Source organism: Neophocaena asiaeorientalis, unplaced genomic scaffold (genome assembly GCF_003031525.2).
Source record: "Neophocaena asiaeorientalis asiaeorientalis breed wild unplaced genomic scaffold, Neophocaena_asiaeorientalis_V1.1 scaffold8, whole genome shotgun sequence".
NCBI lineage: Eukaryota > Metazoa > Chordata > Mammalia > Artiodactyla > Phocoenidae > Neophocaena > Neophocaena asiaeorientalis.
The window spans coordinates 350523-373846 of NW_020175395.1; the positions used below are offsets into that span (position 1 = coordinate 350523).

General features: G+C 41.5%; 1 protein-coding gene across 4 annotated transcripts in view; it reads right to left on the bottom strand.

The window, feature by feature from the left end:
* EXOC2 (exocyst complex component 2) overlaps positions 1 to 23324 on the bottom strand; it is a 159305-nt gene that overhangs the window by 72316 nt on the left and 63665 nt on the right. For all 4 annotated transcript variants that reach the window (XM_024766396.1, XM_024766397.1, XM_024766394.1 and 1 more), the window contains exons 8-12: positions 19435 to 19580; positions 19219 to 19300; positions 18389 to 18491; positions 14638 to 14756; positions 1066 to 1191 (exon numbers count right to left, since the gene is read on the bottom strand). In XM_024766396.1, coding sequence (XP_024622164.1) covers positions 1066 to 1191; positions 14638 to 14756; positions 18389 to 18491; positions 19219 to 19300; positions 19435 to 19580 — 576 coding nt within the window. The remainder of the gene's footprint in view (positions 1 to 1065; positions 1192 to 14637; positions 14757 to 18388; positions 18492 to 19218; positions 19301 to 19434; positions 19581 to 23324) is intronic.

Here is a 23324-nt window from a genome sequence, read left to right on the forward strand (position 1 = left end):
CAACTAATTTATGGGTAATAAACAAACAACTCTTTTCAAACCAAATTTTAAAATTCATTAAAAAAGGTGTCTACTATTTTTCTGTACTGACTACAGAGATTCACTTTCGTTGCAACCTTCATCCTAAAGACGTTCTCAGATAATTTTTTCTGTGGCATATTTTTAAAAATTCAACCACAGAAATGTGTTGAATAACACTGGCCTGTGCCCAACTAATTTATGGGTAATAAACAAACAACTCTTTTCAAACCAAATTTTAAAATTCATTAAAAAAGGTGTCTACTATTTTTCTGTACTGACTACAGAGATTCACTTTCGTTGCAACCTTCATCCTAAAGACGTTCTCAGATAATTTTTTCTGTGGCATATTTTTAAAAATTCAACCACAGAAATGTGTTGAATAACACTGGCCTGTGCCCAACTAATTTATGGGTAATAAACAAACAACTCTTTTCAAACCAAATTTTAAAATTCATTAAAAAAGGTGTCTACTATTTTTCTGTACTGACTACAGAGATTCACTTTCGTTGCAACCTTCATCCTAAAGACGTTCTCAGATAATTTTTTCTGTGGCATATTTTTAAAAATTCAACCACAGAAATGTGTTGAATAACACTGGCCTGTGCCCAACTAATTTATGGGTAATAAACAAACAACTCTTTTCAAACCAAATTTTAAAATTCATTAAAAAAGGTGTCTACTATTTTTCTGTACTGACTACAGAGATTCACTTTCGTTGCAACCTTCATCCTAAAGACGTTCTCAGATAATTTTTTCTGTGGCATATTTTTAAAAATTCAACCACAGAAATGTGTTGAATAACACTGGCCTGTGCCCAATGAAATGACTTACTAAAAAATCAAATGGCATTTCTTTAATGTACAATGTAAAATTCATTTTAATTATCTAAATTTAATTACTGGGTAGTTTCTTAAGTAGAAGGGATGATGGCTGGTAATACCCAGCAGCAGTAACACAGGTTAATTATGGAATTTTCCAAGAGAAAAATGATGGCTATTACACGAGTACAAATTTAAAAGATACAAGTGGGAGGGAGACACTCACCGTCATCTCGACCAGGCTGAAAGCTGCTACCCCTCTTCAGAGACGCCGTCTGGCCTAGATGACCCGGCACGGAGGCACGCACGTCGCCGTCCAGGTCCAGCGTGGCGCTGTGAAGGCCCGGTGGCCCTGGAAGAGAGAGGCAGCGTTTCCATGGACTCACAGAGCTTACTAAGTGACTTAATGGACCTCTTCTCTGAGAGATTTCTTGCTCAACCATTCCATTCTTTTTTTTAAAGAAGACATCTACTAAAGTAAAACCAGAAATATTTTCTCTAAATAGCTTTTAAAAGTCGCTCCCACCATACAGATTTGGAGGATTAAATCTATTACTCTGGCTTAATACAGACATGTAACTTACATATCATTTCAGAATGAATGTTCAGCAAAATGGAGGGGAGGGGTTCCATAAACATAAAAATCAGGATGAAAAATTCTTTTTTGAAAAGCAACTTGGCACTTGGAAAGGAAGGTACAGGGTTTAGTGGAGCAGACTTAACAGCATAAATCTTTGACTTCCCCCTTAAAATTTAAATCTCCAAATACCACAACTTCTTTCTTTGCAATGTGGGATGTGATTTCTTATTTCTATTCCCACTGCCAGCCACCTAGTTGGGACCCTTTTCACCCCACACTGTTAATATTCTAGAAGCCTAACACTTCACTAGAGAATGTCAAGACATTCTCTTTATTGTCCTGGATTAATACCACCAAAATACTGCTATCTTGATTCTCTTCTCAGAAGTCTTCCAGAAAACCCTCAGAATTCCAACCCAAATTATCTAAGAACCAGGAAACACTTTTTCTAAGATGGTTCTCCAGAGTCACCAGGAATGGAATCCCGTGTCGCTAATCCTGTTAGTGAGAGGCTGGCATTATGGGTAGAATTCGCCTTGTCAGCCTGCAGAGGTGCTATAACCAGCACTCTGAGGTCTGCGGCTGAGCATTCAAAGACCTCCAAAACAAGCTGAATTCAATAAACATTTACAGGGTGCTTACGGTGCAGAGGACACTATGAAAATGCATCTTTCATTTTCCTGCCTCACTTCCGACCCTTTTCATCATCCTCCCCATCCTGTTAATAAACACAAGTCGCCTCCTGCTGTTCCAGCTCAAAGTGCTGTGTACTTTCCCTGCCCTCCGAATGAACACTGTCTCATTGACTCAACATTCTGCCTTCTGCTGTTCATTAACAGTTCCAATCAGAACTTCTCGGGGACAAGGATCAATATTAAGTCTCTGTCCACAGCTGGATCTTCTGCATATAATTCCTTCAACATACACTGAGTGACTGATACTAAATTATTCAATAAGAATGCTCTTTCTTTGTTTTATAACTTAACAGAATATGAAAAGCTTATAGATTTGTTTCCAAGGGCAAAAGATGAAACCCATTTATAAAATAATGATTTTATGCCAATGATAGTGTCAGTTACTCAGTAGCATCAAACAAGTCTTTACTGAGCCCTCCCATGTGCCAGGAATTGCAGGCCCCTGGGATATGGCGGTGGGTTAACAGGTAAAGGCCTGTCCTCAAGGTGTTCACATCCTGGCAGTGGAGGCAGAAAATCAAGACATAAGTGAATACAATATAAGCAAAGAGTCTGCTTTCATGGCTCCTCCCATCATGAGCCACTCAGCATGATACGGTGTGAGCTATCTCCCCGCCTCCTCACAGATTCTACCAGGCAGGTTTTACAGAAATAGAAACCAAGTCATTTGAACAGATATTTTCAGTGGAACGGCATTTTATTAAATACCCACGATGTTTCACCTACTATGCTAAATGCTTTATTTACATGCACTTCTACTTTGGAACACATTAAATCTAGGATAAGACTTGTAGAATTCAATATTTTAAAATAGCAAGAAAAATGAGAGTAAGAAAACACAAAGATGAAGAAATAATGTTTTTTATAATTGATTTTTTCTCCATCTCAAAGAGGGATTTGTGTGAAAGCTTTGAAGATTTACGACATTTTCCTCTGAAGTTTACAGAGTCACCACTGCTATTAATTGTAGAATTCAAGAAATTAATATCAATTTTCTCACATATTTTAAAAGGAAATGTAGGGACTTCCCTGGTAGCGCAGTGGTTGGGAATCTGCCTGCTAATGCAGGGGACACAAGTTCCAGCCCTGGTCTGGGAGGATCCCACATGCCACGGAGCAACTAAGCCTGTGGCCACAGCTACTGAGCCCGCATGCCACAACTACTGAAGCCCATGCACCTAGAGCCAGCGCTCCACAAGAGAAGCCCGCGCACCACAATGAAGAGGAGCCCCCACTCGCCACAACTAGAGAAAGCCCGCGCACAGCGACAAAGACCCGACGCAGCCAAAAAAAAAATAAATCAATTTATGTAAAAAAGGAAATGTAAAAAAGCCCAAACTTGGCACCACATTAAGTATTTGTATAAAATGTGTAATTTATGTAAACATGTATATTGAAAGGTGCAAGAAGAGAATGCTTTAATTCAAAACGTTATAAGTTACTACCCTTGAAGGTTTCAGGACTATAAATTTTTGATTAGAAGGAAAACCTCCTAGTTTCCTAAATACACACTGTATACCATTCCTACAAAAATATACAATGATCATTAAGTAGATCCTCAGAAAAAGTTTTTCCCCGTAACTGGTGTGTTTACAGCATCAACTTAAATGCATGATATTAAGTCCTGTATAGTTTAATTTAAATAAACTTGAATTTTGAAACTGTTAAAAGACTGATTTATTTTTCCCTTTAATGGCAGAAACTATTAAGAACATGCGTTCCTTCTATTAGAAACCGTATCATCATTTTCTACGATATCAGGAAAAGAAAGCTTACCAAGAACTAATTTCTTATCTGGAAGTGTCTGTCGAATAGCAGCAAGGACAGCACAGTAGCAGGGAGAGGACGGCCCCCAGACCCTGGGGACAGACGCGTCCGTGGGCGTGCTGGGCCGAGGGTCCGGCAGGTGGTGCCCTGCACAGCCCGGGGACCAGCCCTGCAGTGGGAGCCCGGGCCTGAGCCCAGAACTCGCTCTCCTCTAACAGACTGCTCCTTTCTCTGGTCAGAAAAAGTCTTGCAATGAGTAATCTTATGGGGAATTAGGAGGATTGTCCTTTGAGGAGAAAATTAATGAAAACATTTAAAATCTCAGTTGTCAGAAATTATTTACTATCAAGTGTCAAAAAAAAAAAAAAACCTTGAGGATTCTGACACTCCTTTTAAACTTAAATTACATGACGATATTTATAGCCCACAAAATTATTACAAATATGAAGTGCTTCTGATGATAAACAAACATTATTATAAAAGAAAGAAAAAGATGAAAAAAAGTTTCTGTAACACAGAATCAGCAAAAGGTTTTAAAATATAAGAAATCGTTCATTTGCTCTTGACTGTTTTACCTCACAATACGATAGCAGTATCTCTTGATATGTTTAAGAGAAATGTTATATAAAATAGACTGTTATAAATGAGAGTAACTAGGAAGTTTCATAATATCATGCTCTTATTTATGTGCAGACCATACACAAATGAAAATTATGTTACTTCGTATGTTTTCCCTGAAAACACTAAATTATCTGCCCTGATATCCACCTAAGGATGGTGTTCAATACATATATACACAGGACTTGGGTTTTTCATTAGAAGCTCAGTTTGCACTAAGATGTTCTGCAGGTGACAGAGCCTAAAGTTTTTGTAAAATTGTGTTTGACTTTGTCGTTTTCAAACCTAAAACTGCACTAATGAGTTATGGGAGGTCATTTGTTTTCTTGAGAGTAGATTTTCTCTAGAAATGAACTGCTCCTACGATTTTATCCCTGACGGAAGTTTTTCTCAAATAGGATCACAGCCCAGCTTTCCCTCATCTGTGCTCACACTGACAACTGCTCCCTACCCCAGGGGCCCCCGCTCTGTGGCAAAAGGAGTCACAGGCGGCATATGCTTCTTCACCTGTAAAAATCAGGGCTTGAACTACACAAGCCTTAGTGTCTTTTTTAGCTCTAAAATTCTGATTCTATGATACAAAATCTGAATTTGAAACTTTGAACCACCGCTTATTCCGCTCCCTGGAATAGTTTGAGACAACTGAGGGTGATGATTAGCAGTGCTGTTTCAATGTATAAACAGTCTCTGCCTCTACACAGAGAGCACACGTGAGCGTTAAGTCGTAAAAGGAAATTTCATCAAGAAAATATGAAAGGCGACAAAAACAGTAACAGGGAAAACGTCACTAGGATTTCATACTTGTTACTGTGGACCTTACAGCTTGGCTATTTTAGAGGCACCAAGCAGAGTAACCAATAAATATCCTCAAATGACAGTGTGCTGATAAGATCAAGATTACTTGGCTGCAATCTGTCCAAGTTATCTGAAGAATAACTATGGGGAAAGACTGCTCTCCTGACAAAACTTCACACAGCAACACTTCCATCAGTACAGTATTTCCAGTCCTAAAATTCGATATGGTGTTTGTAGGGGGAAAAAAAAGGATACTAAAAAAATTCTAGAACTAAATAATCCTAGGGTATAGCTGTATCTTCTAAATTCCATGAACTAATATTTGAGTTTTTACCAATACATCAAAGAAAACATATATATCTTATCTACATATGCTTGGAAGAAGCATCTTGGAAGAAAAACTCTTTTAAACACTTAAAATTTTTTAAAAAATGACTAAGCTTCTTAATTACTGACACTTGATAGAAGAAACGTTCACATGTTGAGGTCTAGGGAAGACATTCTGGCTTATACACGCGTTAACTTGAATTTTATACTAACTGGAACAGCCTGTTTGTGGCTGTTCAATCAAACATACATTGTACGTCTGCTTTAATTATTACAGAAAAGGGCACAGTGGCCAGAAGTAAAGTATGTCCACGCTAAAAGTAAAGATGAAATGCCTGTCTCCCTGGGCCACCAATGCTGGTCCTTCTTGAATGGTGAGATTCCCTTCCCAGGTGCCAAGGCCACACTGACTCGCCATGTACATGCTGGCCTGTATCCCTGACGTGTTTGATGTTCTTTGTTCTGACAAGATATAAAACTGTGCTGAAAACCATGCTTCTCTGGAACAGTTCCTCAGAGTTATCTGAGAGGCTGTCTTCTGGGCTACAGTCCTCAGTTTGGCTCAAATAAAACTCTTTTCTATCAAATAAAATTCTTTTCCCATTACAGATCGTTTATTTTCGTTGACACACTTGAGTCAACATTCTGTTTCTCCGGTTTAAATAAAGCTTCTAAAACATGCTACCAGCATTCTCAAAGGGAACTATTTTTCTAAGTGTGAGTATGCAGGAGAAATTTAACAGATTACAAATAAATGTAAAATTAGAAAAATCACCTCTGGAATACTATATAAACAAAACAGAAATTTACTTTTAATAAGAGAAGAACAGAAAATCTGTCTTCAGAAGTTGCAGAAGTAACTTTCCTCAGAACACCAACAATCCCAGCTGCTTCACCAAGAGTGAAAGTGGCAGCACAGAAACCAAGTTTAAAGCGTATTACTTTTCTAAAAGAAGAACTAGTTATCTTTCACAATTTGCTATGAACGAGTTGAAAGATTTGCTATTTTTTTTCCAACTATGAGAGTTTTACCAGATAAAAAGGCTTCAGCTTTATGCGAACTTAAGAGATATGGCAAGATTTTCTGCAAAGCTCAAAAACTTAAGGGTTTACCTTAAAACTCTGAGTCCGACAAAAAACTGATAATGGCTTTAGGAAGATCTGTAAGAAACGCTTGTTATACCAAGGATTCCATATCACACATCAGCCAAATCCTTTCAACTCCAGCTATCTGGGTGCGCTCTCCCTTCTTTAAATGCAGTGGTCAGTATGTGTTTACCAGACTCCCTGAGATACAAAGGGCAGGAGAGGCTTTTCTGCGGAGGGGGAGGCCTGCAGATGTGGGCCAGGTGATACATCCGCCATGTGTACTCGGCCCCCGGCCTCCCGCCCAGCTTTCTCCCAGCCCACATGGTACGGGGAGCCCTGGTCTACAGCCAACTCTCCAGGTGGCCCACTTCCTCAGCCCAAAACACCTCCAAACACACTTTCCTGCGCACAGCAGGCCCCTGTCCTGAGCAGCAGCTGGACCAGCCCCTGCCACTTGTTGACCGTGCTCGGGGCCAGGAGCCTCTGCAGACACAGGCCGGCTGGACTCCTGTCAAGCACAGCACACACAAAGGTCGGTGACTGGGATGGGGTGGGTGCAGCAAGGCAGCTACCAACCTCCAGGAATGAGACTGTGTCCACAGATAAGAATGTTCTTTTTGATCTGATGCTTCTATACATACATTTAAAGTTCCTATGGGGTACTTCCTCAATTTAAAGGGGATCGTTTAATCCAAATTAAACCAAGGAAGGCGTATTTAACAGGCCGCATAACCTCACTCCACTTCTTAGGGCTGCGGGCCAAATTCTGAACTGTATTCCAACATCGTTCGGAAAAAAGCTGAAAGGAAGAGACGTATTTTAAAAGCAAGACTACAGGTGTGAACCTTGAAGAAGCACTTCTCAGCTAACATTGGCTATATAAGCAAGAACCATACATCGTAACAAGCTGGTTAGGTGAATAACCAAAACCAAATTATTTATGCTTTTATTTAAGTACGACCCTTTTCTGCAGTTATATACAGATTTAAGTAGAGAGCACCTACTTAGACTGTATAAGCAATAGAATTATTACAAAAATGACAACAGGAGACATAAAATATCTGTACCCCTGAATATTCTAAAATTACCGGGCAATGCTAGCAATTCAAGGTGTGCGGGGCATTTACTGTCAAAGCCGTTTTCTCTGAAGGCTGGAGGTGTGTCTCCCCCCAGACAGACAGTGAGCCAAGCATAAAAGACCCAGCGCTGGGACATCACGCGGAGAGGTCCTCCTGACGGAAGCCCTGCTGCCCTGTCTGACCTGACACAGACAGACGCTGCCACCAGGTGACCAGAACTGAGCACAAAACGAGGCAAGTCTCACTCCTCCGACCATACCCAACAGCTGGGGAAGCACTGGCAGGACCTGCGAATGAACGCTGTGCTATTTGAACAGTAAATCAAATGCTCAAGTGCTAGTTTACTGACTTCTAAAAAACTGTTTAAATTACTAGTATTAATTGCTAGTCCTCATTTTAATTTGGAAGCTAAATTTGTCTTTTCAAATTAGATTAAAAAACAAATTTACAATCACGTAAAATCCTGCTAAGCTGTCAGGTAATTAAAACTGCTTATGTAAACTTATACTGTTTACAAACAACAGCGACAATTTCTAACAGGATGCACTGTGAATCTAATTCATGGCACACTGAGTATCACCTAGGTTTCTTCTCTTTCTGAGAAAAAGGACAAAAGGGAAAGGAAAACCAGACCACCACTTTGCTGGAGAGAAGATTTTTGCTATTACAGTCATAAACTGGTACTTTTCTTCTATTCCTCTCTCCTGAATCTACCTTCTTCTGTATATCCTTTATGGCTTACGAATCTCAAAGTAAGTGAATAAAATCCCACTACAAGTATTTAGAAGCACTGCCTCTTCTAAAGCCAACTGAAGCAACAGTGAGCAGGTAAAGCACAATTCACATCGGGAGGACTCAGTCACAGGGACGGGAAGGTGGAGACCAAACCAGTGTCACCTACCTGTACTTGCAGGAGCTGTGCCTTTTCTTCTTTTTAAATCAACGTCTATCATTCTGGGTTCACGTTGGTATAATAAACATTCAGGAGAGAAACTACTTTTTAAATCTCCAAAAAAGAAACTTCATAAAAGAAACTTCCTAATGTACAACCTCATGCTAACAACTTTAAAATAAAAAATTAGAAATTTTATTAGAAATCTATGTATAATCGTTTACTGTCTTTTTAAACACAGAAACATTTTTGTAGTTACGTAGACGATCTGACGAATCTGCTGCCAATTTCCTAATGGAGGCTTGCAACCTAATCTGGTGCCCAGGAGCTACCTGATGCCAAATTGTGGAAATACTAGAATTATATTTTTTTAACCCCAGTGATTATCTACATAAAGGCCACATCTTTATTTTTTAAATATCAAGAAAAAAATCTAGTTTAGTTATACTAAATTCATGAAACTGTACCAAAATTTAAAATGCACTTTATGCATGTATTTGATGAGCTTGAATTGAAAATACAGCCTTTTTATTTCAGCAAGTCATTAATAATCTGCTCTGTTTGAAATAATTAAAAGAGTAGATAATTAGCCTCTATTCTTAACATTTTTCCTCTATAATAGATCCGTACTGTGATGGTTCAGAATAAACCTTTCAGGTGTGACGTACCTCTAAGTTTTCAAAGAGAACCTGAGCCACATGGAAATGTGTTCCCTTCTGCTGTGTGACTGTCTGAAAGAATCTATGGCTTCCATTCTAAACACGTCACTTGCCTCTGCTCTAATATGTCCTCTGGGAAGCCCTAGTGGTGCAGACAGCAGAAAGCAGAGATAACTGCTCTAGATGCTTCTCCCTGGAGTCACCACATGTAGTCAGCACATATTTTAAATGAGTTTAGAGTTAAACTCATTTTCAGAACAAAGGAAAAAACACACCTTTGAAGGCTACCTTTCAAAATCCTGTTTGAGAATGTCCGTAGGGGGTTAAACCAAAGGCTTTTCCTGACAGGAAACCTGAAGATTTAGTCTAATTTTGGCCCTATTTCACAGAAATTTTAAGAGACAAATGACACTTCTTATAAGGCAGTAAAAGTTTTGGAAGAGAAGCTGTAGAGTTGACTAGCTCAAGCTGGAAGAAAACAGACCCTTCCATAGGAGTTTATGCTTTCAAGATGAATTTTTTTTTAATGTTGATCTTTATTCTTGTTTTTTTCCTCCTATTTGTCTCCCCTTAGAAAAACAGAAAGATCACATTTGGGCTACAGAGGAGGCCGCGGAAGCGGAGTGAGGAATTCCCAGATACCTGGCAGGGTGTGTTGAGGCGTAATGCTCATCTCCTGTCTGTATCCTGGTGTGCAACATCTAGGGGCACCATCTACCAGGTTCGTATGCGTTATTATTATAAAAATTGGAATCCAGAGAAGGCTCTAATGCAGTGTTTATAAAAATATCAACCCTATGACCCACCTCTGCTGACCAATGAATGCTTCATATACAGAAGAATGTAACCTGGACAAATGTGGCCTTTTTATGTAGGACTGCCGTCTCTGAAAATCTATCACCATCTTGGCTCATGAACTTTTCTTGAAGACCACAAGACTAAATACAATTAACATTTTAACCCAAAGCACCATGTAAAGACTTAAAAAAAAAAAAAAACTTGTATGTTAATTAGGTTTCTTAAATTCACGCATAAAAACCAGCTTTACTTACAAAGACACAAAGAAGTCTTTTCCTAAAATATTTACAGTCTATCTTTTTTAAATCATATTTCACCTCACAAGACTGGGTTATCAATCAGTTACAAGCATTTCTCTGGTGTTAAAAGTCCAAGTACAGGTGTTACAAATAGAAGGACTTACAATTCATTCTTTAGATTTAGAATGCAACAAGCTTTCATTTTGAAAATAGGTGCTGGAGAAGACCTGAATGAAAGCAATGCAGCTTCACAAAAAGGCACTGCCATCATCGTGCCATCCGTTCACCATGTGCAGAAACACGCTTGATGAAATAGTATCTTCAACCACAGAACACAGAGAGGTCTGTGGAACCACCGTGCAGGACACGGAGAAGCTGGGCTGCCCGTCACCTGGCTTCTCTGAGGCAGCTTCCTCACGTGCAAAACAGATCCAAGTCATGTACCAAACCAGACAACTTCCCAGGTTTCTTCCAGACCCAAAATGTTGTGATTACGAGAGGATGGCCAACAGAAAGTCCAAATGATATTTAGGAGACTTGCCCTCATACTGACTGCATTTCTATTACACCTAACTAGGACGCTCATAAATATCAATTAGGAGTCTATCGGGAACAATCGGGTGTAGATTACATGAAAGAAAAATTGTACTTATTCCCAGCAAACGTATAATTAAGGCCAGTATCTTACATAAACACACCCACACATGCACATGCCTATGCTGTATGACATTACCTGTACACGGGTAGGCAGGTGCACAGTAAAGAGCTGGCGTGTCCACTGACACGCACACTCTGATGACAACAACCAGGAAGGCATCTAGGTGCCAAGTGGCCAAAGTGGACACTATGTCACCACGGCTAATTCTTCTAGGAAACACAAGTTCTGTCTCCATCTGTGTTACTTCTCGTATCATCTGCCTTTGCACTGGCTATCGATTAAAAAGCCACATTAAGTACATAGTATCCGTGTACTTAAGAAGATACTGGAGGTATTAAACTGCTTTTGAATTTGACAATTAACTGAATACTTGATATTAAGAAACCACATTTCAGGTAATGATAATAGTATTTTAGTTACAGTTTTCACAAAGCATCTTTACCTTTGAAAATTACATACTGAAATAATTATGAATGAAATGATGTGACCTGCTTCCAAAATAATTCAGGGTGAGGGAGGCGGTGTAGATAAAACGAGACTGGCTGTGAGGGGATAACTGTCGAAACTGGGCAGGAACACGGGAGGTTGTGGTATCACCTTTGGTGCTCTTAAGTATGTTTGGAATTCTCCAAAATAAAATAATAACTCCTTCTGATGGTGAGCTCAAAAGAACACACCAACTTTCCAACTGAAAGACAGTTATCTGTTGGGACTGTCTATACTGTTCGTATTAGTCGTGTTTGCTGACAACAGGGGGGCACGGCTCAGGATGTTCCTCTGAATGTCAAGGACGATTAAATCCTAACCTATAAACATCTGACTAATGAATTTGGGAAATTTACATTGTATCGTCACAAAATCTGTGGAGTAAGCTCAAAGAGTCGTAAACTGTTATGTTTCACTTCCTAATTTTAAAGACCAACTTATGAAAATAACTTTAGGTAAACCTCATCACTAACAAAAGGATCCATGGAATGCACATTCCTCCAAGTACTTCATATGCGAGCGGCAACTTCTACAACAGGCTTGGTCAGAGTGAATAAAAAGGCAGGTCTCCAGTTACACAGAAGCTAGTGTCTTTTTTTTTCTTCCAGAAATGCTGATTTTCAGCAGTTTTGGATAAATACATATAGCAATACATAACACCAAGATGGCAGGGCAGGAATCCATTAGGTAAGGGTGTGTCTCTATTTATCTTCAAGAAAGATTCAGACCTTTAGTGATGGAATATCGGTTATTAGATCCTTCAGGTATGGGTGCGACAATAAGGCAGATGAATTTTCCTGGCACTTCTCCAATTTCAAATGGTCTATATGCTGTCTTCATAAATGACACATGCTTTCCAGAAATTCAAATATTTTCAGAACTAAATCATACAGTTGGATTGTCGCTTATAAGCCTGAGTAGGGAAAACGTTTGTCAGCCCGTGATCCTGTTTGTATCACTGTATTTACAGCCTCTTCACTGGAGAGGGGAAGGGTGGCACTTACTGAGCACCTACTGGGTCTCTGGACTACTTCTCCGTGGCTCTTTCCCTGGAAAATTCACATCCCTCATTTAGGTTCAGTGGCAACAACACCTCCTCTAGGAAACTTCCTTGGGCCTCCCGCTAACGAGACTGAGGCAGACTTCTGCACTCCCCACTTTGCAATACCTTTCACAAGTACACTTATGTAATAAACAACATGTGAATTGTTTAAAGACATAGGTCTCTCTCACTAGACTACAAGCTCCAAGAGGCCAGAGACCATGTGGGTCTTGCTCATCACGGCTCTTCAGTCCCAAGAGCACATCCACCACACTGATTACCAGCCCCGGCTGCACCACAGTCTCCTGGGAGCTTTAAAAAATACTGCTGCGTGGACTCCACTGCTAGAGAGTCTAATATAATGGTCAGGAATGGGGAGGACGCTGGGAAGTGACAGTCTTTAAAAAAACCCAGGGGGTTGTGACGGGCAGCCACGTCGAGAGTCCTGCCCAACAGAGCAGACTCAGTACACGAGAACCTGAGGACCTCTAAATATCCCCCAACGACCTCAGACTGTGCATATGTTGTTTGATGTCATTTTCACTTGCTAAAACTATAAAATAATTAATGACATACTAGAAATTTAGATATGGCATCAGTGAAGAGATATTTGGGTTTTCCTAAACATCAACAATAGAAAAGAACAGACTCATAGCCGGAAAATACTCAACTCCAAGCCACCTAATTCACGACAAAACTAAACTATACATAAATAATCGTGGCCTCTCTGTGGCACCTCCTTCTGTGCCAGGACTGCTCTCATGTTACTTTACTTTCTCGTCCGGAAACCTTGTAAGAATCGCTGCGCCTTATTTATACAATCTATTTGGTGTCTCAGGCCACTGAAACTGCATTTGCCAAGGTCATCACCAGCCTCAGCACAAAATCTAAAGGACACGCCTTTATCAGACTCTTCACCTTAAAACCCTTGCTGACCCTCCTTTCCCTCTCGGCTCCCTGGCCACCCTGCAGGTTTCTCCTCCACCAGTGCTGTAAAGAGCACTCCCTAGGACTCTGTCCTGCATTCCTACATTTTCTTCCTTTTTCTCCTTCTTGGGTGAATATGTCAACTCCCAGGGACCATCTACGTGCAGAGCACACCCAAACCTCTCGCTCTTTAAATTCAGTTACCTACTGGACGCCTCCACTTGTTCGTCAGACAGCCACACACCAACCGGTCCAAAGAAGAGGGAAGACCGTCTTCTCCTCCTCGCCCCAACCCCACGGCGCCCCATCCCCACCAGCTGCCAAGGTCAGACCTCTGGGCATCACCGAGCCCCTCCTACCCCACCTTCCATCACCAGGTCCTGTCGATCACAGGTTCCGGACAGCTCTTGAATCCCCTCCTCCTCCACACCCACGGCCCCCGTGCCAGCGAGATGCCTGAATCACCACAGCAGCCTCCTAACCGGCTCCACTGTCCCCGTCTCATCGGGTCTTTCCCAGGCTTCAAACCCCTGGACGAAGTCCATCCAGGCCCGGGGCCTCCTCACCCTGCCTCAAGTCCTGCCACTGTGCTGGCTGTGAACCAGCTGTGACTCTTCCTCCACTCTCCTCAGGGCCTGTGCTGGAGGCGGCCCGGCAGGCATTCCTCATCCTCTAGGTTCTCTGCTAACACAGAGTCCTGTCTAAGACACGTCCCCAAACCTGCCATCTACCAGTCACAACCTGGTACTTGGTTAGTTGAGCTCCATGAGGGCTGGGACTGCGTCCGTGCACCTGGACTTGGCATGGTGCCTGGTGCGCAGCAGGGCTCAACATGCACTTGATGGAATAGTGAGTGTACTGTTCCTGTTGATCAAGACTAGTATCATTTCTACAACATCATGTCGCTTCCACAAGAGGTAACTGTTCCGTAAGCCAAACTTCTGTCAACACTGCCAGTCAGCCATGAGACAGGCATGCTGAGAGGGCTTTCTCCCTCCCCTGCTCTCTTACTCGCCCAGGGAGGATGCTAACCGGGGTGGGGGGCAGGTATAGTTACAAAGGGAACGACTCATCCCTCAATCTAGAGCATTCCCAGAGTGTGTCAAGTGACGAGGGGGAGGACTCATGCAGGGAGAAAGGGTCTTGCCTTTGAGGTCCCGCACGCAGCCCTCCTGGCAGCTGTGCATGAGCTGGAGGATCCATCGATGCTGGGCTCCGATGCACTGCCACGCAGGGTCGCCTGGCGCGTGGAGGTCAGACAGGTACCTGAAACAGCAAGGCCAAGGCTGACCTAGTCAGCTTCTGCTGCACAGCCATAATGAGGACAAGAGGAAAGCTAGCATATCTTAAAGTCATCACTTTTAAGAAAACCTAAAACTTTGTCAATTAGTAAAGCATTCGTCAATACTAGCCTTTAATATTCAGTTCTAAATGAAATATATTCAGATTTCTTTTCAGGCAATTAACAAACAATAAACCTACACTTTAAGAAGTTCGGACTTTATAAAGATACAACCAAGGAGACAAAGACAACTTGCAATGCCCCTATAACGCCCAGTGAGAGCGTATCTTTATGGTTATATTTTGTTCACAGAGTGTTTCTACTTAGTTCTCAGTCACACAGAAAACAGGTGAGAGCCAGCAGAGGCCTCAGTGTGAATATTTCTTCATTCCTTTCTGGTCTGAAATACGGCCACGAGGTGGCAGTGTGACCCTTTTTTCTGCAGGATCCAAACAGGGCAACACTTTATTACACAAAGAGATTTGGTGACAGCAAGCACTGACTTCTAAGTCTAAACTCTAATTCATGAGACGATATTTCTCTAGAAAATACAGTATAGATGGGCATTTTTCTTAGTTTTTAAATAGTTCTTAAAATATTTAAAGTCTTTCTCTGTAAAAATTCCAAACCCAGATAGACAACTTGAAAAATTTCTGCCAAATATCATTAAAAACTTGGCCCTCATGAAATATATAAATGTAACAAGTTAAATCCAATTAAATCAACCTCAAAAGCTGGACTTATTGTCTTAAAATAACTCTTAAACCCTAAGCTGTCTGTTGTCTTGGGGTTAAAAGTTTTGTTCAAGAAAAAATTTTAATTAATGGTGACAAGCTGTGACCTCTAAACACGCAGTGACACACCTGGGCTTCTCTCCCCAGCTTCTGCAATACTGAGTATTTCCTTACTTAGCGGCTAATTAGAGGAGAAACAAGTTAGTGGCAAATAAAACACTGAGCAGAAACCTGACATCACATTCGGGAACGACCCACCTCCCCTGACCTCCACGGGCTAACGGGGAAGAATGGTTTCCGAAGACAGCGGGGTGTCCGGTGCGGGCTCCTCTCCTACCCGAGCCATGACCCTTTATTTATAGGGGCCAGGAGGCTGGCTGTGCTGAGAGTCTGGCAAATCAATTACCAGCATCCCCAGGAGGATCTAACAGGTGACGTTCAGCAAAGCCTTCAAAACCTAATCTGAGTCTTCCCCTCACACAGGCTTTCCTCTTCTATCCTCTGGAATGTAAATATGACAAATAGTACATTGTGTCATTTCTTTCCCCAAAACGTGAGCTTCCACCCTTCCTGCCAGGGAGGGACTGTCTGCCGGAGGTGCCCTCAGACAGGTCCTGCTGCACCTCCTGACGCTGGCACTCAACAGCAACCTCAGATCGGCAGCAGCAGTAAATACGGCACCGTCCCTGTCGGAGGGCGGCTTCCCTCCCTCTGTGTGCACACACCACCAGCAGCACACAGAGGGGCCGTCACAGGGCTCGCTCTCGAGCAGCACAGCAAGATCAACATGCCTTTCTGCTCAGCATCTTCTCAGATTATGTCTCTTTAGAATGCTGACTAGGTCCTCCCAAAATTTAATAATAATCCTCTTTCTATCATCTTGCTAATGGGTATTACATAAAAGAGTTTTATAAAGAAAGATAAATTTCTTGTCTCAGAAACTCTGCAGTGTCTCAGTTCAAAAGCACAACTTGTGCTGGGCTCTTCCTTGGTTAAATGACCTAATCCCACGAGCGTCTTCTTTTCTTTTGGTCTGTAGTTTCATTTCAAAGGTCTTGGCTTAGCATGTGATACAGGTTATTGTTATTTCTTTTAAATACGTGTCATCCGAGAACACTTTTTAAAAAACATTTTTAGAGGGCAGAAGGTAAGGAATGTTAATTATGATGAGCATAGGCTCAAAATTTTTCAATTTAAGAATTAAAGTCTTTAGCCATACTCGAACATGATTTTTAACAATTACCAAGGACAGAATCACACTGGCATGGAAGAAATATGTGGTACTTTGCTTCTTACTTGAGCTACTAGCCTCACCAGAGTAAGGAGAGTGAAAAGAACCAGGATGTCTTTAGGTAGATACAGCAGTGAACAGCAGCACAACAACACAGGGGTAATCTGACTCCCTCATTCCCTGTGCAACCTGGTTACGTGAGAGCTAAGAGATGGAGTGTTGCTGATGATAAAGTTGAGAGTCTCACCCCCACTTGGTGCTCAAAGGACTGTGCACCATAGATTCCAAAGTCCAACAGATATTTGGCCTGGTTGTGATGTTGTTTTTCCTATTCATTAATAATGAAACCCATAATTTAAGAAGGATGATAAAATTGCTCAGTATCTTCTCAAAGTATCAAAAATAACATAATGATTAAAAAATAAGTAAATGACTTGACATTCTCAGTGACATTCTTGTTCTTTTCCCTTTAAAATGACAGGGAAAATAGGCCATTTTAAAGAATCTTTTTTAACACCCACCATCTTTTAAATGGTATCCAGTAGGTTAACCAGTCACAGGAACTGTACATGAGTAATCTACATAAATGGTAATTCGCTACACAAAGAAATCCTGCACTCAATAAGGTTTAACGTATGACTATCAGCAAATGAAAAAGAATACGTATAAACAGGTAAATAGACACAAAGCCCGATTAGTGAAGCAACGCAGCAGAACACAGACAAGATGCTAACCAGCTATGTTTCCTACATGAGAGATTAACGTTCCTGGAACTCTTTTACATGTTAAAAAAAGGCGGTTGGATAACTAACGTGCAGTTTATTCGCAGCATTAGATTTCTATGATTCTACAGGCCAGAAAAATCTCCGAAATGCATTCTTTCCTCTGGGGGCACTTAGAGAAAAGCAAAGACAGGCTGTGAAGCCAAACAGACAGGGAGGCCTGTGGCGGTGCGTGCTGAGCAGCGACCGCTCCGAGTCCCAGGTCCTCACCTGCGCACCAGGTGTGAGGCAGACACCGCATGGTGGCTGTGAGGCTCAGACACAGCTGCGCAGGCTTGTTTGGGGGGGAGGGGCAGTCAGCAGTTCCAGCACCCCTGCGCCTGCTGAAGCCCCTCCCTCTCGGGCAACATGGTTCCCTCTATGCTGTGGTGTCCATGGCTTTTGCTGTTACTGCTGTCTTTTCACATAAGCCCTCCCACTTCCTTTTCAAGACTGAAAGCTTTCAGAATTTTCTCTGCTGCTGAGCCCTGGCCACTCTCGGGGCACCAGACACCCTCCCGCCTGTGCGACAGTGCCACCCTCGAAGCCAGTCAGGGAGTCCCCACCTGCGGGGGCCCACGGGGAGCGCCCCGCAACCCCAGGCTGGGGAAGATGCTGTGGACGGGAGGAGAGGTGCAATGAGGCTACTCTTCCTTTCTCCAAACCGGCAGGATTTCCTTGCCTTTAAAGAGTGAGTGCTCCCAAATTTTTGAGTACACAAAAGAATTTTGGTGTCCTACACTAGGTATCCCTAAATTTCTGCTACTTGTCTTCCCTTTTACCGTTTCATCAGTCTCCCAATTTCCCCCAAATCAGCTTTAAGAGTTACATGATGTATGCAGCACTATCCAGACACATGTGATTTGTCAAAATTCTTGCAGAAGGTTTACCTTATATAACGTTTTTGGTCATGTAAGGTCGATGGTGTCTCAAGCAACTTATCCAGAAGTAATTCTCTTAAAGCTTCAATCCGTGTTTCTACTTCAGCATAATCTGTTTAAAAAGGAAAGAATTACACGACTTACAGAATGAAAATTTAAAATCCAATTACGGAAAGCAGAACAGTGGCTGCCTTGGGGTAGAGGGGCGACTGAGAAGAGGCAAGAGGGAAATTTCCGGAGTGATGAAAATGCTCTCTCCAGGGTGGGGGTTCCATGGGCGTGGGTATTTGTCAAACTCACTGAGCTGCAACATGTAAGCCTGTGCATATCACTGCACCACAATAAAAATAAAATTATTTACAAATTTAATCAAGCCCTGTGATATTTCTCCCAGTTAATAAGGCATGACCATAAGGCATTTTAGGCTTTTCTTATTTTCTGTAACTCTAGCCTTAGAGATAATTTCAAAAGTTGTTTAGTTTACTTTAAAGCAGGGTTAGAATTCATAAATATATTGGTCTTTCTGAAGAGGGAAGATTAAAATGTAGATTTATGTTTCTGTAAAATATCTATAATTGATTCTTTCCAGTAGAAAAGACTTTAAATAGCAACATGATTAACAAGCAGCAAAGAATGTCCAAGACTAACCTATCCTACAGTTTTCACTCCATCTTAGTAAGAAAAGCCATCCTGTTACTTCTGAAGTAACTGTCTTACACCTGAGAAAGGGCACCATATAAACAAAAATTAAAACGAATGTAACATTCTTTGCAGACTACATTCCACATTCTTCCTGTAAAAGCAAAGTAGAAAATCTAAAAGTAATAAACAAATCTTACATTTCTTGAAAACTTGCACCTCCGTTTTCCCAAAAAGTGACTTGGCCTTTTCATAATCATTAATAACCACATCATAATCACCCTTTAAAATAAAGAAACATTTTGGAGATTGTCAATAAAGTTTAATGAAGACATTTGGTTAAGATAAAAAACATCTTAACAACTCTTTAAAATTTATGACATCTATGACCATAGGTACATAAAGATGCACTCTACCTTTTGGATATTCCTTTCAATACTTAGAGGAAGGTTGAAGAGAAACTTAAATCGCTGCAGCACATTGAGCGCATTTCTAGTGGAATCCGCCTTGTCCTTACGACCCAAGACTTCTTGAAACAATGTGTCCGCAGTGTTACTTGCTCCTATTTTAAAAGGACAAAAAGAAACTTAGATAAAAACTAATTTTAATCGGAAAATGTGTCACTGGACAAAAGAAATAAAATGTTAGACTGCTATTACACTTAATATTAAAACTCAGTAGACTTTTCTAAAAGTCAGCTATATTGGAGTTTTTTTTTAACGATTTGCTAAAATACAATTTCCTTTTTGCCTCTGAAGTCTTTTCATATGTGTATACCAGTTAATGGTATCCAATTAAGAATAACCATACTTACCGGGCCCAAATAAATTGTCTAATGTCAATCTATGTTTATTTTAGCTTCTTTTAAGTTTTACAGCATTATGGAACCTTAGGTTATTTCATTAATTCAGACAACAGGTTAAAACCCACACACATACACGCGTGCACACACAAGTACACTATTTAAATTCTCTGGATTCAATATTTACAGATCCATAGTAATAAAAAAAAAAACGGAAAAAATTTTTCAGAAAAGTTGTTCAAAAGAAATATTTTAGACCTAATCCTACTTCTACATAAAATTATCTAATTATGTAGCAGGCACAAAAAATGATATAAGCAATTTAAGATGTCAAACTTTAACACACCACTATTAATGAATATTTCTTAAATCAGCTTAATATTTCTTAAAATGATACACAGACTGGACATTCTATATTTTTATTTCTGTATTTTTTTACCTTAAATATTCTGTATTTTTTTACCTTAAAGACCTCAAACTCTATGAATCACTGTATGAAGGAGTTTCTTTATCTAAAACAAAATTTACCGCGTACAAAAATAGTTAAGCTTTTTCAACTTGTGAATTATTTTTAATTAGTCACAAGGAAAGGGAAGAAAAAGGATAAACTTTTTTTGGCTGTTTGACCACTGCTCATAAAAAGTTTCTACATTATCTGGTCTAGTGACTATACTTTAAGCAAAGATGAAAAAAAACGACCTCAGTCTCGCTGGGTGGCTGGCATGCCGCATTCTCTGGTCCACACTGTGGGTGGCCTGAGTGTGTTAAAAGTCATCTTTGTAACATAATTGTTTTATCTAAATAATGTTTAAATTCTGTTGAAATTTTAAAGGCCTGGTATAAAAACTTTGTTTTGTCAGGACAGCTATTTTCACCACCTGCTATTTAATGTAGAATACTAAATTTCTACTCTGAGAAAAAAATATATTCCCTTCTTGCCACCAAACCATATAATGATGACTAAATGAATACTGGAAATGTGATTACGGTTAAAAGTATTTTTCTTGGAAGAAAATTAATATTAAGCATTTGTTTATCATTTAGAAATAAACTTCACGAATTGAGGCTTCATGAATGAATTAGATACGTGAATGGGGACTGAATATTTTTAAAGGTTGATTACTTATGTGTGCGCTGCGGATGTTAAATCCCCAAGCACTTTCTCTACAATGAAGGAGTACAAAATATCAAAACTAGATTTTTTTTTCATCTTATTTTAAAGACAATAAAAAAATACAAACTAATAATTTGAAACTCCCCTAAAAGTTATAACAAGCACAGGTAGAAAATCTGCTTAAAATTAAATAAAATATAAATATTTAATACAGAAAAACTTATAGGCAGAAATTATAAACTATAAAATTAAAATTTAATTTAGTTACACAAAAATGTATACATATAGAGAATTCTAATTTACGTACAAATTTTAAGTCATGAAATTATGATTTTAATTTATAGATAATTTCTGTCCATAAATTATTCTGTTGCAAACTTTACTGCATTCACAATAAAATTCTGGGAGTTCAAAGCTCTGATAACTGGATGATTATAGACAGTAAGAAACGAAACATGAAAGCAGGGAAACCGAGATTTGTGCAAGCGGATAAAAAAGCAGCAGCAGCTCACCAGCCACACCTGAGGGCAGCTGAGAGGAGAAGGGCGCGCTGGCCCCACGAGCGGAGGCAGGGCCGCCCTGAAGGCCACCTGCGCCAGCCCACGAGCAGCCCTGGGCACGTGCAGGCTGAAGGCTGTCCCCTTCCCCCCGCAGGGACACTGCATCATGGTCTGGGGGATGGATGCCCCCCCGGCACTGACAGCAATGACACTGGCCTCAGCTGGGCTGGCAGGGCAGTGATATTTTCCTCAGCATGAGACAGGGAGATGCGGATGGACCCGGAGGGCTCCACGCCACGTGCAGTCACAGGAAGACAGACCCTGAGTGGCTCCACTTACACGTGGAGCCTGAAAAGCCGAGCTCTTGTAAGCAGGCCGGGCTGGGGCCTCGGGGAGATGGATGCGCTCTGAGGATGTGATGCACAGCATCGGAAACAGAGCTAGCAATGCTGTACTGTAGCCTGAAAGTGGCTTCAAGAGGAAATCTCAAACGTTCTCATCACAAACAAATGGAATTACGTGTGGTGACAGCGCTGGCGGGGGTGGGGGTGAGGTGAACACGCGGCATCACAGACAGGTATCTAACCATCACACCGCGCACCTTAAACTTGCACAATGTCCTGTGTCAACTATATCTCAGCAGAGCTGGAGAATAAGATGGGAAGACAAGTCACCGCAGTACTGCCCACTGACCAATCAAACTCATACCTGCCCTCAAAGATGGAAAAACACTGTAACTGTGCCAGGAACCCGTCATCCACAAAAGCTAGTCATGTACTTCTGATGGCGCCTGGTCATTTCAAGCATGTTTATTAAAGTAAACACGAAGTTCTCTCTGGCCCCTTTTCATGGCACTGGCACCCAGCACAGAGGACAGTACGGGTGATGTATAACCTGCGTCTCTGCTTGATGGGAACTTCCCCCTACACACCCACGACACAATTTACCCCAGGAACAATAAAGCTGAATGAAATTTAAGGTAACTTTTCAACATATACTTAAATTCATAGCAAAACCAGGACACAAAGAGACTGAACAACCTGCTGTGTGTCTCGTTTCTCTTAACAGACTCCAGGAAACGGCCCGACAGGCAGCTATCTGACATTACAGGGCGACACTACATGAACAAGGTCACCTAGTGCCTGTTCCCAGCCAGGCCTGACGCTGGGGTCCTACAAACCGCTGTCACGTCACCAGAGCACACTTCTACCGGTTTCTCTTCTGGTCTCTATCCAGCTCCCTCCAGTGCATTCTCTGGACAGATGACAGAATGTTTTTTTAAAAGTTCACCATGTGAATTCCTTATGTAAAATCCTCCCACGGCTCACCAGTAGTCTCAAGATAAAGACAAACTCCACAACGCCGCACAGAGAGCTTGTCATGAGCAGACCCCTCGACCCGGCAGCCTCAGCCCTCACGTCTGCACCCCAGGGTACTCGGTCCTGCTTCATGGCCCACAGCCATCTCCCCTGAGGTCAGCGCCTTCCTCCTCGTGCGGCCTGCCCCGCCCGGGATGCACCTGGGCCCACTCAGTGCTCACCGGCCAATGTCAGCCTGCCTGGCCTGTCCCCCTCCTCTCCTGAGGCTCGCAGCCCTCCCCCGTCCTCTCTCCATCGGGGCTCCGGGACCCCTACCAGCAGAGCACTGTCACACCACAATTTAATCCCCTGCCTATCTGGTCCTACTTTTCCACTGGATTATAAACTCTCGGAAGCAAAGCACAAGTTTCATCCTCCTGTCCCTGAAGAGGAATAAGAGCGCTCAATAAACGCTTACAGGGCAAGTGCCAGAAACCAGCCTCAGAACCAGTGCCCAGGACTCTGTCCCCTGAGGGAGGGACAGCACAGGGCCCATGTGCAGGACCACGTCAGTGATCGGGCAGCTGAACCG